This window comes from Neodiprion lecontei, chromosome 7 (genome assembly GCF_021901455.1).
Source record: "Neodiprion lecontei isolate iyNeoLeco1 chromosome 7, iyNeoLeco1.1, whole genome shotgun sequence".
Taxonomy (NCBI): Eukaryota; Metazoa; Arthropoda; class Insecta; order Hymenoptera; family Diprionidae; genus Neodiprion; species Neodiprion lecontei.
The window spans coordinates 1,237,532-1,259,725 of NC_060266.1; the positions used below are offsets into that span (position 1 = coordinate 1,237,532).

Below are 22,194 nucleotides of genomic sequence, written 5' to 3' on the forward strand. Positions count from 1 at the left end.
GGTAGCGCGAAAATTCCGCTCTCCCATTGGCTCGCCGTAGTGAAAACTTACTTATTCCATGCGTGCGTTCCAAAACTACCTAGCAGCGCTAAAAACTCCATAAGACAGAGGCAGAGTTACTCACAAAGTCGGCAGCGCAAAAGAGATAAATGACGGTTGACAGTACTGGGAGTTAATTTCGCAACTCACCATATGTCTCACTCATTGGCGTGGGGTGTTCGTGAAACCTCGAAGCACTGAATATTCACGCTAGACTAATGCCAAAGGAACAACCTCTATTGTGCATAACACGCACGTCCGGTTATTTTGCAAATTCATTTGCTCCTGAAAAACCTTTACGTGCGGATTTTATCTTTCGCATTTTGTATACAGTTTTCTTTCTTTTCTTGCTTCCTCCTCGGTTTCCCAGTATCTCCTCGTTTTAATTACTCATCTGCAAACGCAACGGACGTATGTACAAACTTTCGCAAACGCGGTTATTCGCATATCATTCAGTTTGCAGCGACAGTGCTGACATCCAGCACAGTGTAGAAAGTTGAGAGCTACCTTACTGCGGATAAGTAAGTTACATTTAGCGCGTCGCAGTCATCTTGCATTAAATGATATTGCGCCATTAGACAAATTTGAACACAGGTTTCAAATAATTTAAAAAGAAATCAAAAAAAATAGCTTAATTGAGAAGTGAGCAATTGAAGCAGCATTGAGCCGAACGACACATAATATCGACACATAGTATCGAATAGACATGATATTATTCTGTTATTTTTTAATAAGCACACACACATGAAGATTTCAGGATACAATAATCATATGGCAGCTGAAATACATAAGAAAGGGCCAAGAATAATCACTATAATAGTAATAATAACAATCATCATAATAACAATAATTAATGATCACAAAATATACTATTACAATTTAACAACAACTATGGGAACATTAGAGAAAGTTGGCATAGTCGTTTTATAGTATGTTGAATAATATAAGTGTAAATTTATTTTTTCTAACCCAAACACCCCAAATTTGGATACAATACAATTTGTACGTAAGTGCCAAGATTGTGCGGAATGTTTTTCAAATAACTGACTAGGAATAGTTAAAGTTGAAAATAATAAGTAAAAAAAGCTATGAACTAATGTATTATACGTAAATTACCTCAGTAATACTGAAGAATTTCTCTTTTTCTCATGCACATAAATATCAATGAGAAAAAGATGGATAGATAGATAGATAGACGGATATATAAAGAGTATTAGAGATATGAATAAATAATAAATATACTATGATATATTACATCAATGCCGTCTCTCTGAATGTATGGATATAATGGAATGGACATAACTATTTGTATTAGGAATTATTATGGTATATATCACAACCGCTGCATGGTAGAAACTAAGCTCTCTTTCACTACGCCTGCATTCATTAATATATAATTAGAAAAAAAAAATTAAAAGGAAAAAAAATACGCTAGGTATAAAAATATAATCGCGAATACATCAGGCAAAGGATATTACAATATGTACGTATTCGTCAAATGAGATCATAGATGCGTAATAGCGAGGCAATATAATAGACGTGTAGGGGATATCTTATATTTAAACGATATTATCGGGCTATGGACGTATAGCGTTCGATCGAGTATATAATGGTGTTTTAAACCGCAAAAATGTACGTGGGGCGGTGCTGACGGTCGGGATGAAACAAGGGGGGTAGGAATTCCGTATCCAGTGCGCACGTGTTATTGAAACAACTTCTGTCGACTTTGGTTGTGCTGCACCCGTTGCATTTGTTACACTGGCAAGCTAGACCGTCACCGCATTTACCCCACATGTGATTACGACCACCGCACCGATCTCCCGGGCCCTAAAAAGCGTAAAAAATTAGGGTTAGGAAGATTTGAACGCTCAACGCGAAGTCGTCGTCAGATTCAAATATGCGCTCTTTTTCCCGCCTCTATTCGAATCGTTCGATTATTATCTGCCGTTTTGCGCGCAGCCAGTGAGCGCGCGCGAACTGTTTAAGATAATTTCTTAGAGCTCCACACATTGTGAATTTTGCGTTTAATCACCTTCAGGCACTCCTTGAATCCGCATTCAACCGCGTAGCTACTGCCCCAATCACAATCATCGCAATTTTCCTCGCAGATTTTACGATTTCTGCAAAGTGGCAACTTGCGAAGATGAGCTTCGCAATTGGAATGCCTGAGAAAAGAAATAAATAAATATGAAGAACGACGGGATTAAAATATAAATTGAAGCAACGGTGACATAAAAAGAAGAAATCCTTGTCAGTGATTACAGAGAAGATCTCTGTACTTTTCATCTCTTCTGGTTTCCGATATCATAATCCATGGGATGAAATTTTTCAAGACATTGGAAACCAATCAATAACGAACTTCACCAAATGACAATATTTTTACATGCACCACTGATGTAAATAACTAAAATTTAAGTAAACTTACATAAAAATCATGGCGAGGAGAACGATTAAAGCTGAGGTGAATTGTGTCGCAGTATGCATGATTGTCCGTCCGTCTGTCTCGAAATCCTGAAAGCAAATTATATTACAAAGTTGTTTTGTCCTCTAGTGAAATTGCCGACTTGTGAGTTTTCCTTGTAATATTCTACCATCAACATATTATTATTGAAAGAGAATGTGTGTATACCTATAGGCGGTCCGCAGGCCTATATTTGGCCTGCAGCCGCGGGGTCAGTGTACAAATATTATTCAAATCCACGCAGCTGCAGCTGCAACACCTTGAACCAGTGCAGTACGCGCATAAGTATTCCGTTCGCAATATTTAGAAAATATATTTTCTGCGTGCATCTCGTACATAAAGCAAGTTTAGTAATAAAAGGAGTAAATAAAAATACAATATTTTTAACTGCGAGATGAATAAATAAATAAATAAATTGACCGGTTTTTATGTGTATGTGTATATGTATATGTAGTTTTTTTTACATGCAATGTAATTTCCCAACGTGTATTTCGCGAAATAACGCAAGGGCAGCTTACTTACCGCGGTCGCGTTAGGATTGAATTTACCGAAATATATTATAAGAGTATAAGTATAGTACAGTTATAATAGATATTATTCGAGAGCTTCATTTAAATCATGACCCCCCCGGGCACAAATTGAGTTATTAAGTGCCGAACTTTGGATTCGCCGTAGTATATATCTGAAATTAATTATGATGTTCACGTTATCACGTCGCAGATAAGCCAGAGGAGAATAAATGTCCTAATAATACTGACATTAAGACAGAATAATTAACTTATCCAGAAAGATATCTCATTTTAAGTCTAAGTATAACACTCTTCGGCTTTTATAAATTGCAGTAATAATCGACTGTAATTCGGTTACAAAGCGATAAAGACTAAATTTATAAGGAAGGCGTGGTGCATGCATGCATGTCTCGATTATTCGTTATCATGGTTAAACTTTGAACCCTCGCCGAACAAGTCTCTCACCTATTAACGCACAAACAATGCACGATAATTTGCAAAAAATGACCTCGTTATTTAGGTGTTCCCGAAAATCGGGGGCCCCGCGAAAACATGGTAATGACGTCCCGTCGCGACGCCGGTTTCAACGTCGCCCCGTGAATCATTCGGTTGAGAATTAGAAAAAGCGCGCGCGTCTGCTCTCAGGGGTATGTATATCGGCCAGACGATTATTCGCAGTATTGTTTACACTGCCCTAGATATCGGACTTTATATAGTCGATCCTGACGGTAACTTACGCAAATAGAAGATTCACGGGATCACCGCGGATATCCGGCTCCGCAATTATACGTTTACGTTACGTATAATAACGACTTCGTCCGTCGATGATTCCACGGATTTAAATTCAAGGAAGGAAAAATGGTTGGAAAGAAAATAAGGGGAATCAAGTCGTCACGTAGATATTTATCATTAACTGGTTTATGTCTTACAGATTATCAAAGTAATCGAGTGAAGCATGTGCAGCATCGTGTCGCATGAGCGTAGGCACAATTCCTGTATGTATATATATTTTTGATGAATGAAAATCCGCGGATGACGAATACAGGCGCGTCTTCCATTTATTTTCGGTCACGTTAAATATACACACGTTCAATGTGTCACGAGTTTAACCACCGAAAGCGCGAGCGAAGGCACGATAGATACATGCACGAAAAATAGCTGCCAAACCCGGTTGTGTTCGGCGGGTGGATTAAAGTTGTGTCAGTGTGCGCAGAATTCGAATCTCAGTTCTCGAAGAATTGTTCTAAAAATACGATGTACAACAAATACACGTATTCGTATCGGGATTTGCGTCGGTCCAGCATTTCTCCCTCCTTTTCTCTTTCTCTCCCCAAATGCCATGTGTATATGCACATGCCCCCGCAGAATGTTTGGCAAATTGCCGATGTTATTCCCTCCTCGCGATTCACGGACGTTCCTCTACCTCCCTCGCCTCCTCCCCCTCACTCTCTCGCGTTTCATTTCCATCTGTGACCCATTATCCCTATTCACGATGATCGTCCAAGTCCTCGGCAGCAAGAGGTTTACCATGCAAACAACACAGTTCTCTTCAGTATTAATCGAACCACCGAATACACCGGACGTAGTCGAATACCGCTGCTGATTTTGGTCGGAAGCACACCTACAATTGCACCTTGATTTGCATTTAGGATAAAAAGTTTTTCAAGAAGAAGGAAGTAATATAAGAACTGATACAAACAAACCAAAACCACTAAAATATCGAATAGAAGATGAGAAATTAAACAAACTTATCAAATTATTTTTTTTCGTTTTAATATATAAGTAAACATAGTAGAATTAGAGAATTACGTGAATACCAACTTTCTAAGTGACGTTTTCTTCCATTGTCTCTGATTGTTTGCTTCGAAACTGCAGAAACTGTGATATCGGTGTATATTGAAGTGTAAGTCACGCAGGAGATAAGCTTTCGTTATTACACAAACAGTGCGGTCATTCGGTTCGGTTACATAAAAGAAATCGTAATATATACTAGATAATTGTTTTTCTTTCGAAACGATATTCGCAGCCTGCCAACAAACACATCAAACAATTCAGGTGAGTGCATGATTTCTCTATCTCTGATACGTAAGATATTAGATATCTTAATGTCCTATCTTTGCTTGTCGTTTCATTGGTTTTGTTGTACGTCGGGCCACATGAAATTCTTCCGAATTATATGCATTTGCGCGATATCACAGCTACGTGGTTATACGCGCATAAGATATATTCGCGATATCGCAGTAAACGCGCGAAATAGGCGGATGTCCGCGGCGCGGGTTAAAAATACGCACGCGCAGTTTACAAGACACACGCTTTTTCGCCTTATATTTTTTTCACCTACTGCGTAAATATGCAGTATAGATACATACGTGTACGTGAAGCGCAATACCAGCATTTCGCACACGGTTTCTATATCGAAATTGAGTACAAAGCCGCGTTTGATTCTAACGTATAAATTTAGTTCTCCAAATATCTAACAAGAATTTTTTTCGATCCTTGTTTATTTAATCGAGCCGAATTTGAGGTATATATATAATCAAATAAATATGCAAAACAGCGAGCATTTTTCACATGTAACTTCACGACATAAGTTTACCAAAAGTATCAGTATTGTGATACCGCGACGCGGCTCTTGTGGGGTTGTTTACACTGCCGCGAGTTTCAAAAGTGTAACTAAGTCAGCAGTCACGCCAGAATCCGAAAATAATCCAGTGAGGAACTATATATTTATTTATCGGTGCTCCGCGTATATCTGCAAATATCCCGTTTACGTGTACATATGTATGTATTCTATGTAAAGGAGACGTAACATGACGTTCAGTCATTGCGGCGCGTCTGAATCCGAAAAATTCTATAACTCGTCTGTTTTCCCGTTTCCCATTGTTGTTGTTGTTGTTTTTGTTGTTGTAGTTTCCGATGTTTTTTTGGTTTATTTATACGTATTGTTAATATCGACGCCAAATATTTCCTAGATACGCCATGTTAAGTGGATACCGAATTAGAATCTATAAGAAGACGCTCAATCGACCGATAACACCGTCTCGAATTGTGTTCTTCAAGTTTAAAAATAAACGGTCCATCGAACCGAAAACAACTTGAAAGTTTAAAGACACAATGATTATATATGTTGCGAAAGCTTATTCCAGGTTGTTTTCATATATTATAAACATTGCAATTTCAGGAACTATACTATTGCTGCAACTATTCTATCGATAGATCGACGACACGGTTTCAAACGGTATTCTTTAAATTGAAAAACAAACGGTCAATCAAGCCGACATCGACTAAATGTTTACAGGAATAATTTCGCACTTCCTCCAAACTGTTTTGATAAATTAAATAGGATAAAATACCAGACGCTAAACGCACGATTCGTTTCAACGTAATTTCAAATTGTATTCCAAAAAAAAAAAAAGTGATAAACGGCCGATGGAACGACTCGATAGTTTACAGAAATAATTCCAAGCTATAAAAAGTTTTCTGGACACTGTCTTTCGTGTAAATTAACCGTATTTAATTTCAGGAAGTCTATCGGGACAGTCAACGCAGCGATGGGAATGATAACGAGAGTTCGGGGCCGGGTAAGAGCAAATTCGTTGACCGTCGACAAAGAGAGAACGGCCCAGAGCGTTTGTCTCTTGAGTGCTATTTTGCTGCTGCCTTACTGCCCCCGAGGACCGTTGCCCCTGCTGCCGCCCCCGGCGCCAGCCCTCTACTCCGCCCTGGTGCTTCCGGTTGTTCTCAGCGCGAATTACCGGTACCCGGTATCGGCCCTGAAGACGATCGTCGAAGCCACGAAAGGTGCGACACGCGAAAAAAGGAGTTTTTTTTTAACTCTAGTCGGACACGTACCTTGGTTACTCGAAGATAATGCTTTCGATACTTTAAAATATATGAGTCAATGCAGGGTTGAATGATGTTAGAAAATGTACCTGGAGGTATTACGATGACGGGAATTGGTCGTGTTGTGTAGGAAAGAAAGCGACCACCGCATCTTTTATACCCGCTTGGTCCTCCTCCTCCTCCTCCTTGGGGATGGAAAGACACTGTGATATATATTATTATAATTCATGCATAGAGAGAGTGTGGATAGGTAGCTGATATCACCCGTCGATGTAAGAGATATAGCTAAGCTTGTTTTAAGGCACGGGTTGTTGCCAGGCTGCCGTTAAATCCTTACGCGATGCGATGCCTCCCGTCCCGTCCGCCTACTCCTTCTCCTCCTTTTTCTCCATCTCCTGTTTTTCAAGTATACCCCACGTCCTCGTCAGGATAATCTGAGTGACGCCGATTAATATGCAAATTTGCATCAAGATCACCGGCTACTGTAACTCGACATCGTTAGACGATCGAAAATTCGAAAAGCTCGCCTGACAAGATGCTCGATTACTTGGGCGTCAATTTTTATCTGAAATTAAAAAAAATATCGAATCAATTTTCGAAAGTATCATTCGAACTATAAAAATTCTAAAAATTGAGAAATTTTTCAGACATTAATTCAATGCATTTTTTCAGATCAGTTACAAGAGACTGTAAATTATAAGGCAAGAAAGTCTATACTGTGCAGAGCAACAAATACTTTTTAAAATAAAATTCTTATTTCTTAATCACGTAACAAATTTTTACCTCAAGCAATATATCTCTGAAAATTGTTTAAATAAAAATGAATACATTTTTTCACAGAGTATAATTGTCTTATTAACATATTAGATTTCTGAAAAACGCTAAGTCAAATTTGAAAAAGAATCCATCTACATCTTTGCTCCCAAACGACACTTTACTGTTGCTATAATTTGTATGTTCTTTAACTTTTCGAAATTTGTTAAATAAAACGTTTAAATGTCGAAGTATCTTTTAAAACTGATTTTTGCTCTAGCAAGTCACCAGTAAGAATATTCCCAAGAAATTCTGGAATTAATTATTTCAAAGGAACCTCTCTGAAAATTTCTGATTTGTATATTTGAAACATGTGGAATTGACAGACTTTGCGAAAGACCTCCAGAAAATGATTTATTTTCTCTGAAGTATACATAGTTTCTATGCTTATTGTAGAATTATTCTGATCTGGTTTCAAAAAAGTCCCATGAATCGCTTGCTGCGGTTTGTCCAATAAATTTTTTCTGATCAACCTTGAAACATTACAGCCGATAGACCTCTTTCAGATTTTCGTAACAAATTTCATTAAAAAAAAATTTCCAGCAGGGGATATAAATAGAAATATCAGTGTCGGGGCAGCAGCCATGCCAATCATTATTAATATATTCCTCATTAAACTCTGATCGAAGAATAAGCAGTTGAGGGAAAAAAATAGGCAGAAGGCTGAATTAATATGCAAAGAAAAGCCGTGGAAGAATCGCATTGACAGGGCTGTCGACTCGCTAGTCAATTATCTTTATCAGAATAAATATCCTTTGGCGTAATTAAACAAGCGCAAGTACACCAAAGGGTTTGCTCAGAGAGTAGAATGCAAAAGTAAATATAGTTTCAAATTCGATCTTACCCCGTATCTAACCATTGCATTTTTCTCTTTCAAAGGTGGCGTCAAGAAGGCATGGAAACCGCTGAGCAGCTTGCTGATGCGAATTTACGCGCCAATCGATAGGGTAGAAAATGTGTTTGCCAAGATGCGGAACATATCAATAATGCTCAATCAGATAGTCTTCCTGACGCTGGCCGACAGGATCCTCGTACCCAAGGAGCGGATGACTTGTCTCTACACCTTGATGTTCTACAATGTGATAGCCTACTGCGTCAGCTACATAAAGGAGCTCGTAGAGAAGGAAGACTGGTCACCGTACGTAACATTGACGGAACGATCACAAATCAAGCACCTGGCCATGTCAGCGACAAAGATCGTGCTCGAGTGGACCAAGGCTGTCACCTTCCTCGTCACCCTGACGTTCGTGCTCCTTGTTTTCGGACTAGAACAGGGTTTGCAGCACTACAAGTGAGTTAATTTTTTTTCCACATTTTCTTTCTGCTCCGCTATTTGCAACGTGTTCCTCTAGATAATGACTAATTCTTCTCATTTCGCAGACCCTCCACGACGTACACAGTGATAACATGGGCATATTACGCGGCGACGGAGAAGGTCTTTGTCGACATGTTTCCCGGTATCCTGAGCGCCCTGCAGCTCGATGTACTAGAGAATATAGAGAATTTGTACGCTCCGGTAATTCTGCGTTGCTTCACCGTCGGCGTCTCCGCACTGTTTACTCTCATACTGCTGCCCAGCGCCTCGTGGAAGTTTCTCCTCTTCGCTGCTTACCTCAACGTTTTTCTCAGATCCAAGGAGCTGCTGCGCGAATCCATCGCCGTCCTCAGACATGAGAGAGAGGTTTTAAACCGGTATAGAAAGGCCACGAACGAAGAGATCGAGAGGTTCGACGACGTTTGCGCCGTCTGCCTCTGCAGCATGGTCAAGGCTCGCGTCACTCCTTGCCATCATATATTTCACGCAGATTGTTTGAGGCAGTGCTTGAAGAGCAGCGATAAATGCCCGATGTGCAAGAGGGAATTAAAATTCGACTGAAACACTAGAACAACGCTGTTTACTTGTCGACAAGAACTCGTCTAGTCATTAAACAAGACGAGTCGCAATGGCATTTTTTGAATAGCAGTTATCGAACGAGAGAAATGATTAAAACAATGAAGAAAAGCAATTCGTTAAATACTGCGTTAAGGAACAAATTTTAGTCCTAGGCAAAATGGCAAACGAAATTGGTAAGAGCGGAAAAAAAAAATGCTGAGCAGTTTACTTCGTAGTGCATAGTTTTTTCACTGTTTCAAGTTATAAAATTAGACTAGTTTGAAAGTATGAGGATTGTATGCTTGAAATTATCGCGCGAATAATTCAATAATTTATGTTAGTGGTCGATTGGTCTAGATATACAATTTTTGGCTAATGTAAAATGTCAAGCACACACGCACGCACTCATACTTGTATTCCTTTAGATTAATTTCGCTGTGATAAGCACTGAGTCATGTCTGTATCTTTTTCTGTACTTTTATCTCTCTCTCTTTCTTAGCTGCAAAGCTTTCCAAGATAAACTGTGACATAATTCTTATTATTATTACTTAATAGGAAGTACGTTTAATATATCGTATGAATAATACCAACTACATAAACTTTATGTTTAAAATCAGTTCTGTATTGCCGAATCGATTTGAAGAATTGGGGATAAATATCTTTCCAAACGTGATTCAAACGTTGCTTCATACCTCAAATGGTTTTTTATTATTTGAAATCTCTTCTACGATATGTCGAGACTATATTTTGCCGACTGTTGCTAAATTTTACCATCATTACTTAAAAAAATTAAAAATAAAAAACACCTAATCGTACGTAAATAATTTTAAGCTAGAACACTGTTTTATACCAGAATAATAAAGTTACGCCAATTTAACACGCCCGTGTAATTTTAATGCCGTAAAGGAGAAAGAAATGAAGCAAAGTATGTAGCTGAAATAGAAAACAAGATTCGGCGAATACTCTTCCAACTGTTTATTATGATACAACATTCGCTAACTGAGTACAATAGAGAATATACTTGCGATAAATTAAGCATCTAACACGTCAGGCGCCTCAACCCCAGGTTTTTGAAATATCTTGATACTCGCCGTCTGGACTTGGGTAATTCTTTATGGGGGGAGTTGAAACCGGACCTCTGGATGAATAGGGGACCAGATTCAGGTCCACCTATAAATCAGAATGAACGAATGTGTGAAAATGCGGTTTACTGTCATTTTTATTAGGTATTTGAACGGATTGGGGGAAAAATAGGTTTTTCAGACAAGTTTTCGCCGTTTTCAGACTAAGAAAAGTAGTTTACTTGTATCGCTTCCAAGTAGAGCTCTTCAGACTCCATCTTTAGCTCATCAAGAGCTTTTTGGTGAGACCCCAAGACTCGGTCGACCATCCTCATGAGCCTATAGTGTTGGCGAAGTTTGTACAGGGACCAGGCTTTTTTTAGCAACTCTCTTTCATCCGTTGTTTCGTCAGAGATTGGCGGCAAGTGTCTCATGCGTTCACTGAAACCAATTTTCCAATAATTCACATTGAAGAAGGGATAAATGATTTTTAAATCAAATAAGCACTGTAGACACATCTTACTCTTTTTCATCTATGAGCTTCATCGGTACTTCGCATTCCTCAATTGGTTTGTATTGCAGAGCACCTTTTTCCATCCTTTTGATCAGCTTCTCAAGCCTTCTTTTACGCTTCTCTTCGCGCTGTCTTACTATCATCGGATCCAACTTCTTCTTCTTCTTCAATGGTTCGCCTCTGAAATATTTTCATCTTAAGAGTTTCATCTTCGTGTATGACTCTTGATTTATATATTCTTCCCCAAGTGATACTTACAGCAGCACGCTTGTCGCTTTAAAAAACAGAGGACTTAGATTCGTCGTTATCGTTCTGATTGAGCACACGGCTCCACCGGCTACCGATAATCTGCAATGAATTTTTTGAAACTCTGTTATCAAGCCCTTATAATTTTTAAGTTAGGTTAGGTTAGATTAAATCGAATTAGAAAATATCTGTGACCCTGATATTAGTATAGCAATTTCACGGTTTGCTGAAAAAATATACCTGCAGAACGGCGAAATCAAGCCCAAGTAACTCATATTCCAAGGGATTTCCTCAATTAATAAACAAAAGTGCAAAAAATAAGACCGGACATCTAACCATCAAGTATTAACTACGGATTAATAATATACTAGACAGGCCGTATGCGAGGCAGCGGACGGAGAATATCGGTAAAGGGATTTTCCACCATTACTGATTCGCTAGCATGTGCAAATCAATAAATGTAGGGCACTGCTATTACCTTCTGGGCAACGATTGCGTTGTGAAGTTAGCCTATGATATCGTACCAAGCTGTGTACGCAGTGTATATTAGGCTTGATATGTCAAAAGCCTAACCTTTACCGGTTCGATTTTGCCGTTGAAAAATTTGTCAACGAAAAAATCCCCCGAGTTGTCACAATTGTCGAAAGATGAGCACAAGAGTCAAGGAATTCACGGTCAACGTAAGTCCCCTCAGCGCTATTTACGTATTGACGATCGACATAATATAATTTAACCTCAAATTCTTGACAGTTTAGTTTATTTTTCAGCTGCCGTTCGGTCCTCCGCCAATTCTCTCAGACATTAAGAGCGTCCTTAAGGAATATATCGAGTGTCCTGAACGCCTGCCGATCCACGATGTGGAAAAAGTCCAATGCTACTGGCCTCGAGAGCCGGACGTTCTTGCCCTTCTCAGGCACGATCTCGCACCTCTTGGAACTAACTTGAAGTTTGACAGAGATCCAATAACAGGTCGCATCGCTGACTTGCAAGAAGTTGTCGTTAAAGGTGCGGGTGAAAACCCAAGGAACTCAATGTCCATGAGCCGCGCTCCTGGTCCACCTACGGAAGGTGTCAAAGGTCTGTATTCGACAATACTCAATGCTCCTTTGCTTTGCCGTAGTGTCTGAATTTTCCTACAGCCAATAAAACTATGAAACTAAAACATGAAGTAAGAATGGCGCAAGCAGTACAACTGCAGCCAACCTGAGTCTAGACGATTACTTTGTTTATCCTCTTTCCAGGCAGTGCGAGTAATTTTCCCTTCTGGCCTGGCGGGTTTGATATACCCGAGCTACCGAAGGATGTCGCAAGTGTCGAAATAAACTTTGAGAGTGACCTCAGGACGCTGGCCAAGGGATTCAAATCAGGAATAGAATTTGCTGCGGACAATTGTACTCCGAAAGACACTGGCGATACTCCGGAAAGTCGTACCTCTCCAGCTCCAGAGCCAGAGCCAGAGCAGAATTCAAACACAGAAACGATAAACCTCATGGCGATGGTACATGAGCAGGAAAGTCTGCTCGGACTGTGGTCGTCGCCGGGTGTTAAAACCAGGGGTGAGAGTGCCGATCAGAAGCAGGAACTTCAGAACGAGAACGTGCTTATGGATTTGGACAAAGTGACGAATCTGCAGCCAGAGCGTAATCTCCCTATTTTGAAAATAACTGAGAATACAACGTTCACGAAGACGTGTACCGAATGGGCTGAGGTGCTCGATGTCTCTGTGCCTGTTGCTGACTTTGAGAAACGTGTTCCAGACCCGGCGTTTAAGTACCCTTACGAGCTAGACACGTTTCAGAAACAGGCAATCATAAAACTGGAGGAGAACTGCAATGTTTTCGTTGCTGCCCACACTTCAGCAGGCAAAACGACAGTGGCTGAATACGCAATAGCTCTGAGTCAGAAGCACATGACGAGGTTTGTGGAATGTTATGCATAGAAATGACCCTAGGCATGCGTTACCTGCGGCGACCCTTTTTCTCAGGGCCATCTATACGTCACCCATCAAGGCACTGTCCAACCAGAAGTACCGTGACTTCAAACAGACGTTCGACAGTGTGGGGCTGATCACCGGGGACCTGCAGATTAATCAGACGGCTTCTTGTCTCATCATGACAACCGAGATTCTTCAGTCCATGCTCTATTGCGCTTCTGAGGTCGTCAGGGACTTGGAATACGTTATATTCGACGAAGTCCATTACATAAACAACGAGGATGTAAGTCGCGCCGAGTGCTCGCCCAACCCCCTCACACAATCAACTTTTCTTGTTTTTTTTCAGCGCGGTCATGTATGGGAAGAAGTCTTGATCCTCCTACCGCCAAATGTAAGCATCGTCATGCTTTCTGCAACAGTTCCAAATACTCTGGAGTTTGCTGATTGGGTTGGAAGGACAAAAAAGAGGAAAGTGTACGTGATCAGTACCCTGAAGCGGCCAGTGCCGCTGCAACATTACCTGTACACTGGGTGTGGAGGAAAGAGCAGAAACGATCGTTTTTTGATAGTCGATTCTGACGGAAAGTTCAAAAAGGATGGGTAAGCATTTCTTTTATCCACACCAGAGAGCTTGACACGCAGCTAACGAGGCACATTCGCCCTGTTTACAGATGGGACAAAGCAGTCGCTGCCAAAGCATCAAGCACAAAGAATCCCGGGGAAAAAAAGTATCAGCTTAATCCGAATCAAGAGAAGACTCTATGGGTCGGGTTCATAGATCACCTGAAAAGAGAAGTGCGATCATTGCTATCTACGGAACATAAATTTTCTCTTAAATTTATTTTGAATAATTTCCGTTTCAAATGTCTCACTCAATGGTGATCATGTTTATTTCAGAACAAGTTGCCTGTCGTAGCTTTCACTCTTTCCCGGAATCGTTGCGATACAAACGCAGACGCGCTGAGGTCTGTCGACCTTACGACAGGATCGGAGAAGAGCCACATACGAGTGTTTTTCCAGCAATGTATCATGCGGTTGAAAGAACCGGATAGAGAACTACCACAGATAGTTAATATGCAGAAGCTGTTGGAGCGGGGAATCGGTGTGCATCACAGCGGGATTTTACCCTTTCTCAAGGAAATAGTTGAGCTACTGTTCCAGAGCGGAGTGGTGAAGGTAAATTTGATGAGGCTGGTTCAGTCACGTATGAATTTCACTCCTTCCTTCCCTTTCCAGCTACTGTTCGCGACAGAAACTTTCGCCATGGGAGTAAACATGCCCGCACGAACTGTCGTCTTTGATTCTGTTCGGAAATTCGATGGCACGGAGTCCCGCACCCTCCATCCCGCCGAATACATCCAGATGGCGGGAAGGGCGGGGCGTCGAGGCCTGGACGACACTGGAACGGTGATAATCTTGTGCAAAACAGAGGTGCCAGATGCTCCGGTGCTGCAGAACATGATGCTTGGGAAACCGCAGAAGCTTGAGTCCCAGTTTAGAATGACTTATTCGATGATATTGAACCTGCGGAGGGTGACAGAGTCCGTGACTATCGAGGGGATGATGCGGAGATCGTTCAAGGAGGTGGCGCTTATAGCCCACGAGAAGAAGCACAAGGCCGAGCTGGAGGAGGTCGAAAAACAGCTCGCCGAGTCGTCGGAGCTGACGGAGTCGCAGAGGCAGCTTGGGGGATTTTACTCAATCGCCACCGAGTACCTCGACGAGTGGGTAAAGCTCAGGCCTCTTTTGTTAGACACGAAAAAAGCCGCTAAGCACCTAAATCAGGGCAGAATTCTGCTAATATCATATCGCGAGCATCACAACAAACTGGCAGTTCTTCTCGCGACGATACAACGGAGGCAAGACACGCTTTACAGAGTTCTGACATTGACTAACATGCAGCAGTCTAACACAGAGGACGATATAAAGATCGAAGTGCCAGGCTCGAGGGTAGAGAAGAAAGAGGAAAAGTCTGACAACTGGTACAAGATCATTGGATTCACTAGAAAGGAATTGTTCATTCCCGAAGGTGTTGCCGGGCACGAAGTACTGACGATATCGGCCTCTGATATTTTGGAGATTACCAAACGGAGCATCAAGGTCGACTTTCAGTTGGTCATCAGCGATTGGGAGAAAAGGCAGATTCCTCGGTTCAAGTGAGTGTCAAAAACCGATCAGAAATCGAAAGTTTCGGTACTGAACGCTTTTTGTTCTCCGTAGGAACGACCCACCTGGAAAAACTTGTCAAGCCGCGGTTCAGGAGCTTCTTACTATATCTCTGGACGCTGTAACGAATCGCGAGATAATCGAGCCGTTCGTCGAACTAAAATTAAACGAGTCGTCGCTTGCTCCGAGGTTGAACTACCTGACTACATTGAAAAAGAAACTGGACAGTATAACTTGCACAGACATCGCTAACTTGGAGGAACAATTCGAAGCTGTATTCAAGCGGAAGGAATTGGAGACGAGGAGGGAGCGACTAACCTTTCAGCTCAGTCACGAAAGTCTCTCCCTTTACCCCGAGTATACAAATAAAGTTAACGTTCTTAGGTCGCTGCGCTATATCGACGATGACGAGAGAGGTAAATCAATTTTCAATCTGTGCTCACAATTTTAAACATAGTCTGAACTGGTTTGGTTCTATTTTCACTTCTTTCAGTCGCACTCAAAGGTCGGGTGGCTTTGGAAATGGGAACTCACGAGTTGCTAGTCACCGAGCTAATCTTCAAAAACGCCCTCACCGCGTTGCAACCGGCTGAAATAGCCGCGCTACTTTCGGCTCTGGTTTTCCAGCAGAAAACCAACGTGGAGCCACAATTGATATCGCCTCTGAAGAAGGTTTGAATTACTGATCCGCTTCATTCAAGTGTAGATCTGTGTACTCTGGAACGGTTTCTATTCTTTACAGGGGTGTGAAGTGATGAAGGAGGTCCAGAAGAGCATAGCCCTTATGGAACGCGAACACGGAGTCGATCCGATCGAGCCTCTGAACTTCGGTCTCGTGCAGGTCGTCTATGAATGGGCGAGGTCAGAGCCGTTTGCAAAAATAATGGAACTGACCGATGTCCAGGAAGGTATAATCGTCAGGTGCATTCAGCAGCTGAACGAGACACTGAGGTACGTGAAGAACGCGGCTGTGATTATTGGCGACCCAGTACTGAAAGAGAAGATGGAGGAAGCCTCCACTGCTATTAAACGAGACATCGTCTTTGCTCAATCCTTTTATACACAAGATTAATGGTGACTTGGTAGGCTTTGTCCTACTTAATTTAATATTATACTGTTTTTTCACAATTTTCTACAATCTCCAATCGGCAGCAGACACATATTGCCCGTTTCTTTATCTTTTTTTCCCCCCAATGTGCGACACGTCTTTGTTCGTATTGCTTTTGCTGCTCGCACCTGTGTACAAATGTTTTTTTTATTTGTGGTTGTTTTTACATTTTGAAAAACGATCGATTTCTGTCAAATTTGTAAATATCGATTGTCTGTTTACTGCAAGTTATAAATTAAATATTGGGTGTCCGCCAAAATTGCAGAGAAATCGCAAACTAATGTTCGATTTGCATCTGCGTTTTACGAGTGTAAATCAAGGATTTATTAAATTATTGGAAGAATCGATTGAAAAAAAAATTTAATAAACTTTTTAAAAAAGTTCACCGCCTATAGTACAGTTTGTAGTTATAAAGTCAAGTTTCGTTTTTTTTTTTTTTTTTTTTTCCCCTTTGCACAAAAAGCGAAAGAAAAAGAGAGGAAGAGGAAAATACGTTTTATACACAATAATAATGATAATCTGATTTTTCTCTTCAGTTCTATTATGCTAATTTCACAATGCTCGTTGTTCTGGATTGTTCAAATTTCCCTGACCCTTATTGAGCTCCGAAATGCATGCCCATTGGCCTTCGGAATTTTCACGCCACAGAGATACTTTGTTGTCACCTCCGCTCACTGCCAGAATCCCACCAGTCAGAGACCAACTGACGTTCCATATAACGTCCTCAAACACGTTCAGGACAGTCGACGTCCAACTTGTGCAATCTGTCGACGTCCACACCACCACCCTGCGATCCTGAGAACAGGAAGCCAGTGCCGCTCTCGGTGGTCCAACTGCTGGCGCCCAGGCCACATCTCTGACCTAATTTAATGTTGCAAGGAAAAGAAAATGGCTGGTGAATCCACTAATTTTATCTACAGCATCTTTGTTTTGCTAATGCTGAATAATTTCTGATATGAATTCAACTCTTTTCTATTGATCTTACATGATTTCAAATCGATCACGATTGCGAATAGGTGATTAGCCTCTGGACACAAATGTTTCACTGGGAATAGAAAAAGTAATGAAAATTCTTTTCTTGCCCTAGACAAAGGGAAGAGACCAGATGTCCAAATTTGGTGATACTTGAAACGAGTTATTACTTACCCAGTCGCTGTGAGCCTCGAGTTTATTTTCCTCGATCCATCTTTCGTTATCCTCCCTCCATATTTTGACCAAATTATCGCATCCTCCAGTCGCAAGTCGCTTAACAGGTCCACTGCGAGGGTGAGGCGCGGTAGCGTCGTATCCAGGTTCAATGGCTGGGCACCAACTGACCGCATTGCACCCGATGGTGTGTGCGTTTGGAATTTTCTGGGCATCCCAGGTGTCACCATTGTTAGAAAGTATGGAGATCGAGCCGTCAGAGCTGCCGCATGCTAATATTAGTCCGAACTCGTGCGGCGCCCATGCAACGGAGTTCACAGACGAGTCGTGGGACGCATGTTCATATATCTTGGTCCACTCACCAAGCTCCTTCCAAATTATGACTTTCCTAACGCGAGATAAGTACAGTTTAGATTTTGCTTATTTTTGCATAAGGTCGGAAAACCGTGGAGCAAAAGTATTGAGATCACCAAATTTACCTGTCGTAACTGCAAGATGCCAAGATGTTGCCGAACTTCGGATGAGCCCAGGCAACTTGCCAAACAGGACCGACGTGGCCTTTCAAATCTGCAGCGAGGGTTTGCGTGCCGTTCTTCAGATCGAATATTTTCACCGAATTGTCACTTGAGCAGGTAGCTAACCTCAATCCGTAATAGTCCATTTCGGCATCGTGTATCATGTCCTCGTGGCCCGTGTCCACCGTGTTTAGAACGGAGACCATTTTCAATTATCTCTTCGTTTACCCGCAACGAGTTATTATTTATATTGTTTCTTTCACTATTTTTTGTTGTCGCAAATTGTCCGTTGCAGCGATTGAAGAATAACCACACAACTGATCCAACTGACATACGTGGAATCTGATGAAGTGGACACGCGCTAAAAGGCACCAACATCAGGCAACGAAAAGCATCAGAGTCACCACGAAGTGCTAGGGATTTTTCGTAAAAAGACAACACGTGCCCCACGTGCCTTTCCATTTGTTATGTTATTTTATCTATCGGCGGGATGGTTCAAAATTTGAAGTAGAATACATATTATATACTTTTAATTATGTCGATTGTGATAAATATTATTTTGTTCGTTATTTTTGAACTAGTTATACACTGACTGGAGATTGACAAATACATGATATGGCGTACTGTAGAAGGAAAAAAATAGGTATATTACGACTAAGTAAAACTAGAGTTAGCCCAGGCGGTCCAATCAATACCAGAGAAGAATGAAGACTCTTTGATTTCGGGAATAGATAAACGTTCCTCTGGCTTGTATCGCAATACCTGAACAAGGAGAGTAAGACAATCATATACAAAGGAATTCATTGACTTGAATGCACTGCTTCATTTATTTTGAGAACTAATTAAGTATTTAAACTCTTCAAACTCACATTAGAGATCAATGATTTCACGTTCGCTGATAGTTCTTCAGGAATGTTGAGAATAGAATGCGAGTGATATGGTCCAGGATGTTTAGTTTGGAATTTCTGAAAACAGAAAACATAAACTCAACGAATATCAATTTAAACTATGATAATTGGACATACAATTCCAGTGAAGAGCTCGTAGAGCAGGACTCCGTAGCTCCAAACATCGGCAGCAGTGGAGGGTGGAATTGTTGGTGAGAAGATACAAAGTTCAGGGGCGGAGTAGGGCTTCTTTAGCTGCAAGAGTTCGAAGCTTCGTTTTGGGACAATGTAAGTCATCGCGACATGGCCTCCGCTGCCTAATAATATATTATCTGGTTTTAAATTTCCGACTATGACACCCTGCTGGTGCAGAGATTCCAGTGCCAGGAGTATTTCAGCTGCCCAATATCGGATGGTTCCTTCGGGAAGCTTCCAGAGTTCGTCATCCATTTCAATACCGCTGTCCTCGTTAACGATCGATTGCAATTGGCCAGAATTCATAGTTTCCTCAATCACTCTATGAGAGCCATTGAGTTTTGACGATTCTTTCACTAACTCGTCCTCAACTTTGAAGTTCTTAACAAAATTAGACTTAGAATTTGCCAAAGCTTCGTCTGATCTTTCATTTTTTGCTTTCAGATCTATATTTCCAGATCCAATACCGTGAACACCATCTATGCTGTTACCTTGACTGAGTTTATCGATTTCTGTTACATTTAGGGCCTGAAACTCCCCACCGTGAGCTAAATTTCGAGAATGATCCGGCTTATCTTCACTGTACAGTAAAGTGCCAGATTCATTCAACCTGCTGGCTATTGAATTGCTTTTCTTCAGAGTGGCGTCAACCAATCGCAGAAGTTCTTGGGCTTTAGCGAGTAAGTCCGTGGTTTGAAATGTTTTAACAGGCGCAGCATTGGCTCCAAATTTTGCCTCTAATCTTCTGAGCGATTCATCAGGATCGATCGTCTCCTCTTCTTGCGGATCGAGATTTTCTCTGCTGCCACAAGCTCTGTCTTTCGAAACCTCAGCAAGTCCGTCAATTTTCGGTAACAGTCTTTCCTTAACTCCTAGCTTCTTCTTTTCCAGACTCGACTGAATAATAGCGTCGCAACTCACTGACCTTGTATGCCCTTTCTCTCTCCAATTAGAGACTGTGTTGCGGCCCTTGTAGTACGACTTGATATACTCCCAGAGCTTTCCTCCACTGAAATGTAAGAGCTGAGTCGCATCATCAAAATCAGCAAAGTCATATCCAGTTTCCACTCACCTCGCATAGTGCAGGACAAGAAATATCGTCGAATCCGTTTCTATGCATGCGTAAAGCCGTACCATGAATGGGATTTTGCCACGCAGAATGTAATCGCGGAGACTCCCAAGGCACCCAGCTGGCTTTTGGACTGTCTGGAAAGAGAATTACTAATTGAAACATCGCTGCCCAGATCAAAGCTAGTTCTTATTTATTTTTCAAAATGACGAATAACACAGAGAGCTTTACCTTTATAACTCTATTGCAATCACGCAAAGTGTCTCTGACCAGCATGACCGAGCCTATAACACGTAATACTTTATAATTTCCCAATTCACTAGTAGGCTTGGAAAGCATGCCTACGTTGCAGTTCAGATGCCTGTTGTAAAGCCTCTCTGCCTTCTCCAAATACTTGGATATCTTGTCTCTGATCGTGGCTCTGCGCCCGTAATCAGGGTCAGATTGAACACCATTGAGTAGGTTTGCTATGCCCAATTTATACAGCGTGAATGCTTCCTCGTATTCACACACAGCCTCGTGTCTGAAAGCTGCGCTCATGTGGGTAGCTGATACTAGAATATAACTGCTCAAGTCTTCAGCGGCACCCTCAGGTAAGTCAGATCCATCATGGACTGAAAAGCCATTCGAAGCTTGAAGCGAAGCTGTGAATTTAGGGGCATCATACCTGTCACAGGTTGGCGATTGCCTCTCAAGTTTTTCTTCGTCATTCTTATTATTGATTGGCTTTGTCCCACTTATGTTGACGCCATTCTCACTGACCACGCCAATTTCGTCAATGCAGTTATTGTTCACAGATAAGCTCTGGGAAACATTATCACTCGTCTCAATATCATTGTTGGCTAGTATGATCGTTCTGCCATTTGAAGTCGGAAACTGAGTATTCTGCACAGTGGTTGGAACGTAGCTGGTGCCTCTGAGAGCGGAGTTCAAGTTTGGGTCCTCTTCAGAGGTATCGGAGCCGATGGATGCCGAGCAGTCGGTTAGATAGTCTCTGGCATGTCCAGACTCGAAGAACTTGACAACTACATTGCTTGTAAAAAGTGGAGTGTGCCTTGCTACAAACTCCAGAAGTCTGATTGCACATTGTCGTCGCTCCTCAATAACTTCCGCCTCAAAACGGCCAAAGAACTTGGGCTTTGGGAAAGGTGGGAAGGCCTCTTTGATCCTCAAAGTGTCATGACGGCTGCTCAGCTCCAGGTACAACTTCCTAAAGTCGCTGTATCGCTTCCAAACCGAAACTCTGGACACAGCCTCTGGGGCTGATTTAGGATATATCTGAAAGTAGACGAGCAGCTAAAGGAGAGACTGTTGTTCGAGTAGACTTAAAATTAATAATAGTATATGTACCGACCACTGATGTAACTTTGTACACGGTAAATCCTTTCCTGTGACGCGAAGTCTCATTGATAAGGAACCTTCGTACCCATTTTTCCTTAGATGGTGCCATTTACTGTTATTAGACTTTGAATCGTATAGCACCCAATTATTGACCAGGGCTTCTTTGTTCATGCGAACATTTCATTCGAGCACGGCTCGTGCTTTTCTCTCTGTGTTAACCCAACACTAAACCAGTCTTAAATTACGCGAGTCCAAGTCTTTTTCTGTTATGAACGAAGGTGTCAAAAATGTATCGATTAAGTGTGGTGGTTTGGTGGTATTTCCCACGTGTATATGCATATACATATGCATACTCTATAGAATTTTGAACAGAAACTCTCTAAATTACCCGCACGCCATCTGGTCGCAGGAATTATCCACTGAGTGTTTACCCATGAACTCGGCAACGCAAAAGAAATAAAAGATGGTTCACAGC

The 22,194-nt window shown here is 41.5% G+C and overlaps 6 protein-coding genes across 7 annotated transcripts; 2 read left to right on the forward strand and 4 right to left on the reverse strand.

The window, feature by feature from the left end:
• Positions 1-748: 748 nt before the first annotated feature.
• Positions 749-6,935, reverse strand: LOC107218288 (neuroparsin-A). The gene is made up of 4 exons (XM_046744758.1): positions 6,862-6,935; positions 2,465-2,550; positions 2,072-2,204; positions 749-1,866 (listed from the first exon to the last, which is right to left on the reverse strand). Exons 2-4 carry the CDS (start codon positions 2,521-2,523, stop codon positions 1,657-1,659), a joined length of 402 nt encoding a protein of 133 aa, XP_046600714.1. The 5' UTR covers positions 2,524-2,550; positions 6,862-6,935; the 3' UTR covers positions 749-1,656.
• LOC107218285 (ERAD-associated E3 ubiquitin-protein ligase HRD1B) lies at positions 3,895-10,417 on the forward strand. Its single transcript, XM_015656113.2, has 4 exons — positions 3,895-5,064; positions 6,533-6,810; positions 8,545-8,956; positions 9,046-10,417. Exons 2-4 carry the CDS (start codon positions 6,561-6,563, stop codon positions 9,539-9,541), a joined length of 1,158 nt encoding a protein of 385 aa, XP_015511599.1. The 5' UTR covers positions 3,895-5,064; positions 6,533-6,560; the 3' UTR covers positions 9,542-10,417.
• Positions 10,418-10,498: 81 nt separating this feature from the next.
• LOC107218287 (39S ribosomal protein L40, mitochondrial) lies at positions 10,499-11,778 on the reverse strand. Its single transcript, XM_015656114.2, has 5 exons — positions 11,600-11,778; positions 11,372-11,461; positions 11,123-11,293; positions 10,842-11,040; positions 10,499-10,708 (listed from the first exon to the last, which is right to left on the reverse strand). Exons 1-5 carry the CDS (start codon positions 11,632-11,634, stop codon positions 10,595-10,597), a joined length of 609 nt encoding a protein of 202 aa, XP_015511600.1. The 5' UTR covers positions 11,635-11,778; the 3' UTR covers positions 10,499-10,594.
• Positions 11,779-11,887: 109 nt separating this feature from the next.
• LOC107218284 (helicase SKI2W) lies at positions 11,888-16,909 on the forward strand. Its single transcript, XM_015656112.2, has 11 exons — positions 11,888-12,039; positions 12,127-12,436; positions 12,601-13,276; positions 13,344-13,575; positions 13,639-13,892; positions 13,964-14,087; positions 14,190-14,468; positions 14,529-15,448; positions 15,513-15,874; positions 15,952-16,130; positions 16,201-16,909. The coding sequence occupies exons 1-11, from the start codon at positions 12,007-12,009 to the stop codon at positions 16,528-16,530; spliced, it is 3,699 nt and encodes a 1,232-aa protein (XP_015511598.1). The 5' UTR covers positions 11,888-12,006; the 3' UTR covers positions 16,531-16,909.
• A 166-nt stretch (positions 16,910-17,075) lies between these two features.
• On the reverse strand, positions 17,076-18,587 carry LOC107218280 (protein SEC13 homolog). Its single transcript, XM_015656108.2, has 3 exons — positions 18,192-18,587; positions 17,713-18,100; positions 17,076-17,427 (listed from the first exon to the last, which is right to left on the reverse strand). Exons 1-3 carry the CDS (start codon positions 18,431-18,433, stop codon positions 17,119-17,121), a joined length of 939 nt encoding a protein of 312 aa, XP_015511594.1. The 5' UTR covers positions 18,434-18,587; the 3' UTR covers positions 17,076-17,118.
• A 153-nt stretch (positions 18,588-18,740) lies between these two features.
• LOC107218301 (ribosomal protein S6 kinase delta-1) lies at positions 18,741-22,134 on the reverse strand. 2 transcript variants are annotated; one of them, XM_015656134.2, is made up of 6 exons: positions 21,733-22,134; positions 20,610-21,656; positions 20,382-20,515; positions 19,253-20,318; positions 19,097-19,192; positions 18,741-18,989 (listed from the first exon to the last, which is right to left on the reverse strand). In XM_015656134.2, exons 1-6 carry the CDS (start codon positions 21,826-21,828, stop codon positions 18,882-18,884), a joined length of 2,547 nt encoding a protein of 848 aa, XP_015511620.1. In that variant the 5' UTR covers positions 21,829-22,134; the 3' UTR covers positions 18,741-18,881. The 2 variants fall into 2 exon arrangements, with proteins under 2 accessions (XP_015511620.1, XP_046600690.1); XM_046744734.1 differs by having other exon boundaries at positions 21,729-22,134.
• Between the last annotated feature and the right edge of the window lie 60 nt (positions 22,135-22,194).